At 45.0% G+C, this 4,719-nt stretch overlaps 1 protein-coding gene across 1 annotated transcript; it reads left to right on the top strand.

Annotated features, from left to right (window-relative positions):
- Nucleotides 1-999: 999 nt before the first annotated feature.
- On the top strand, nt 1,000-2,385 carry LOC132225208 (E3 ubiquitin-protein ligase RNF126-like). The gene is given in 2 exon segments (XM_059680499.1): nt 1,000-1,423; nt 1,426-2,385. Coding segments are annotated over 2 exon segments (948 nt in total). The 5' UTR covers nt 1,000-1,036; the 3' UTR covers nt 1,987-2,385.
- The last annotated feature ends 2,334 nt before the right edge of the window (nt 2,386-4,719 follow it).

Raw genomic sequence — 4,719 nt, 5'->3', positions numbered from 1 at the left:
TAGCTTTGAGTGTAAGACCAAGAAATAAAAGCCAAATGGAGGAAAGCTGAGTCACAGGTGACTGAATGGAAAAATTATCACACATCTTTAAAGCTAGCTAAAGAATTATGCCCAAATCCAAATTTGCCTCTCAACAAAATAATAGGTCTCATATCTTGATGATATGAGATATTTTTCTTTATGTAAACTTTAGTAAGGAAGTTTCCTATTGCATGGTACTTGGCTCATGTTGCTTCTCTATGAATTATGTTCTAATATTTTTAGATTACTGAGAATGTCAAAATAATATTGACTTAGATGTACTGTCTTCATGTCTTTCATGAGTTTAAAACAGCCCATTCTGAAGGATGGCAATCAGCTGACATCAATCTGATTCTGAAAAGAAAGAATTTTGGCCCAGGGAGTTCCAGGAAAGATATTGCTAAAATCACCTGTAAATCTAGCAGGCAAGATTAGGTCAGACCCTGTCAGCAAGAGGCAGGAAAGAGCAGATATTTGGACCATGTTTGATGTAGGCTGACACAGATAATGGTAGAAGTTTAGATTTTTTAATTCATTGTACAGAGGTAGCAAGAACTAACTTGCTACAATAACACTTCAAAACAAACACCGCAAAACCTCAGTGGTCTACAACAGTGTTTATTGTTCGCATGTCTAGAGTTACCTGCTGACCTCGTCTGAAGATCTAAACTGTCCTCAGCTTGGATGATTGTAGCAACTCAGTTTAGTGACAGAAGAGAGCAGGTGCAAATAAATATCCAATGGTTCTAGAGGCCTAAACTCAGGACTGATATACAATCACTTTCACCATAAACTACTATGGGCTTAAGCAAGTCATAAAATCAGTACAGATTCAAGGGGTGGGAAAAGACTATGCATCTTTAGTAAGAAGAACTGCAAAATCCCATGGTAAAGGACATGAATGTAAGGGGGGATTAAGAATTGAAGTTATGGCTGGCAAGAGAGCAGCAAACGGCCGCCACGGACGCTGCGCGGTGGGCGGGCGGGCGGCGCGGAGGAGGCGGCGGCGGCCGCCATGGCTGAGGCGTCGCCGCAGCCAGGACGGTACTTTTGCCACTGCTGCTCAGTCGAGATCATGCCGCGTCTGCCGGATTACATCTGCCCACGATGTGAGTCTGGTTTCATCGAGGAGCTTCCGGAAGAAACCAGGAGTACAGAGAACGGTTCCGCTCCCTCCACAGCCCCCACAGACCAAAGCAGGCAGCCATTTGAGAATGTGGACCAACACCTCTTCACGCTGCCGCAGGGCTACGGGCAGTCTGCTTTCGGCATCTTTGACGACAGCTTTGAGATCCCCACGTTCCCCCCAGGGGCGCTGGCCGACAATGGCAGGGACCCCGAGAGCCGGCGGGAGAGAGAGCAGCAGTCCCGGCACCCGTATGGCAGCCCCGAGCAGCCCCGACCCGAGCCCGCCTCACTGCAAGGAGGGCCACCGGCCGGCACGAAGGCATCCCCACGTTGGAAGGAATCATCCAGCAGCTGGTCAATGGCATCATCACTCCAGCCACAATCCCCAACCTGGGCCTGGGCCCCCGGGGTGTCCTGCACTCAAACCCGATGGACTACGCCTGGGGGGCCAACGGGCTGGATGCGATCATCACGCAGCTCCTCAATCAGTTTGAAAACACAGGCCCCCCACCCGCAGACAAAGAGAAAATCCAGGCCCTCCCCACCGTCACTGTCACCGAGGAACACGTAGGCTCTGGGCTGGAGTGCCCTGTGTGCAAAGACGACTACGAGCTGGGTGAGCGTGTGCGGCAGCTGCCCTGCAACCACCTCTTCCATGACGGCTGCATTGTGCCCTGGCTGGAGCAGCATGACAGCTGCCCTGTCTGCCGAAAAAGCCTCACAGGACAGAACACGGCCACCAACCCCCCAGTCATGACCCCCGTGAACTTATCATCATCATCATCGTCCTCCTCCTCCAGCTCGCCCAGCAATGAGAACCCAGCAAGCAACTCCTGAGTCCCCCCACCAGTCCCCAGAGTAAGCACAGGACCCCGGCCAGCACCAGGCCCTGTGGGCAGGGGGACATGGACATCCCAGAGCCCAGGAGGTGCCCCCACCTGCCTCAGCTCTCACACCACCATGGCTCCCATGGACTCCGGTGCCAGCTGTGCCCCCAGCTGTGGGCAGAGGCTCGGAGGACCCACTGCCTCCAGGCTGTGGAGGAAGCCCGGCCCTCCCCCAGGGATGTCCCTTGAGGGGCTGGGCACAGAGGGACGCAGGGCATATGTCGCCCTCAGGCGTCCCCAACATCCCCTGTCCCATTTGTCTCTAACCTCACCCTCTACATGTTCAACAGTGGAAAGGTTTTTATAATTTTAAATTATTACTGCTTTGAAATAAATGGACGTTAGCTCACATGCGGCCCTGCATGATCTGTGGAAAGATGGGGTAGAGCCACTGAGCTGGGGTCTTGGCCCCACCAGACAGGCCAACAGTCCCCACCTTGAGTGCAGGGGGCTCGGGACCACAAGAATGACCAGCAAAACAGAACTAAACTGCTCTGACAGATGTTTTTTAAAGGAAAAAATATGTGTATCTTGGAAGTTATTTAAAAATACACCTACTTAAAGAAAAAAAAAAGAATTGAAGTTATCATTAGATTCCACAAATAAGTGAGATCACGTGATTATTTGTCTTTCTCAGTTTGGCTTATTTCACTTAGCATTAATATTTTCCGGGTCCATCCATGCTGTCCCAAAGGGTAAGAGATCCTTCTTTTTAACAGCTACACAGTATTCCATAGTGTAAATGTCCCGCAGCTTTTTTTTTTTTTCCTGTCATTCTTTTTTTTTTTAAAATAAACTTTTTTTGCCCTAGCCGGTTTGGTTCAGTGGATAGAGCATTGGCCTGTGGACTGAAGGGTCCCAGGTTCGATTCTGGTCAAGGGCGTGTACCTTGGTTGCGGGCACATCCCCAGTAGGAGGTGTGCAGGAGGGAGCTGATCGATGTTTCTCTCTCATCGATGTTTCTAACTCTCTATTCCTCTCCCTTCCTCTCTGTAAAAAAATCAATAAAATATATTAAAAAATGAATAAATAAAAATAAATTTTTTATTGTTGATAATATTATAGTTATCTCCTCTTTCCCCCTTCCCCAACTCATTTTAGCCCTGAGAGTGGGTAGGTGCTGGGAGGAGGGGGGGAAAGGAGGGAAAATGGGAGATATCTGTAATACTATCAACAATAAAAAATATATTTAAAAATAAATAAAATAAAACTTAAAAAAACTGAAGTTATCATTGTATGTAATATTGAGTACTTAACTCTCTATAGATACTATGCTATGCAATGTGGATAATAAGAAGCATAAGACCTGACAGTGTTTCTCAAAAAGGCTTGTTAACACACAAATTGACACCCCTGCCCCTAGAGTTTCTGATTCAGGAAGTCGGGGTGGGGGGTGGCGTGGAACCCAAAAATATGCATTTCTTATGAGTTCCCAGACATTGCTGTTGATGCTGATCCAGGGTCTATACTTTGATATATAAATTTGGAATTAATAGGAACTTAATGGGCTAATAAGATAGCCAAGGGGCATTGATATTTATAGAAAAGACAACTTGAAGTGAAGTGGGAGAGTTTGAATGAGATCACGTCTCAGATAAGCAAACAGGGCTTTCAGAATAATCAAGGGCCTTCAGTGCTATTTTTACCATATCCCATTTAACTGCCCCCTGTAGCCTAGTGAACAACATGGAGTTGGGAATGAATGAACCATCTACCGCCTGTTTAAAGTCACACACAAAATTCTAAATTGGCAAACCTCAGAGGGAAGGCAGGGGAGGGTGGGAAGAGATCAACCAATGAACTTGTATGCATATATGCATAACCCATGGACACAGACAATGGGATGGTGAAGGCCTGGGGTGGGGGGCAAAGGAAGGCTGGGAAAGGTCAATGGGAGAAAAAGTATATGTAATACTTTCAACAATGAAGATTTTTTTAAAACCCTCTGAATTGGCAACAAATTTTGATAGAATAACTTTATTGGAATAATTTTAAAAATGTTTGAGATATCCAGCACACATTAAGTCAGTAAAAAAAACCCAACTTCTTCTAAGATCAAATTAGCTACAGGTTGGGGAACAGAGATAATCACTGATAATTTAGATTGTGTGTGAGCTTTCTCTGCTTCAGCCCTGATTTCTGCTGGGACAAGATAATAATAAGGGGTTATTTCTGAGGGAGATTACAATGAAACAATGAATAAATGAGACTAATTTTGGGGAGAATAGGAAAACGCTGTTAAACTATTCGGGGGGGGGGAGTCAGTGAAATACAATCAGTAAAGATAATGTGATAAAATGGGAAGTTTTGAATATTGAGACCTATGTGAGGCACAGCTTAGCCTGACAACATAGTTAAGTAGTGAGAAGAAATAAAGAACTCATAAGCTATTATTAGGAAAATGAAAAGCAGATATTTTACCAAAAGAAAAATAAAAGAAAGAATGCTACTTTTAAAAGTGTGCAGGCAAATATCAAAAGTGAATCAGTATTTCCAGCTCTCTATCTTTGAAGGCATTTTAACATAGTACTAATTGCAACAGCAAAAAAATGAGAAGATGCAAAGAACATATGAACTCATTCAATTTCAACCTTCTTAGTGTCTCTAACTGCTCATTTCAGAATTAAAATTAATACATTAGAGAAGGAACTAAAAGAGACGGAGGTATGTTTTTAAGGTTTTA

Source organism: Myotis daubentonii, chromosome X (assembly GCF_963259705.1).
Source record: "Myotis daubentonii chromosome X, mMyoDau2.1, whole genome shotgun sequence".
Taxonomy (NCBI): Eukaryota; Metazoa; Chordata; class Mammalia; order Chiroptera; family Vespertilionidae; genus Myotis; species Myotis daubentonii.
This window is presented reverse-complemented; position numbering and strand designations above follow the sequence as displayed.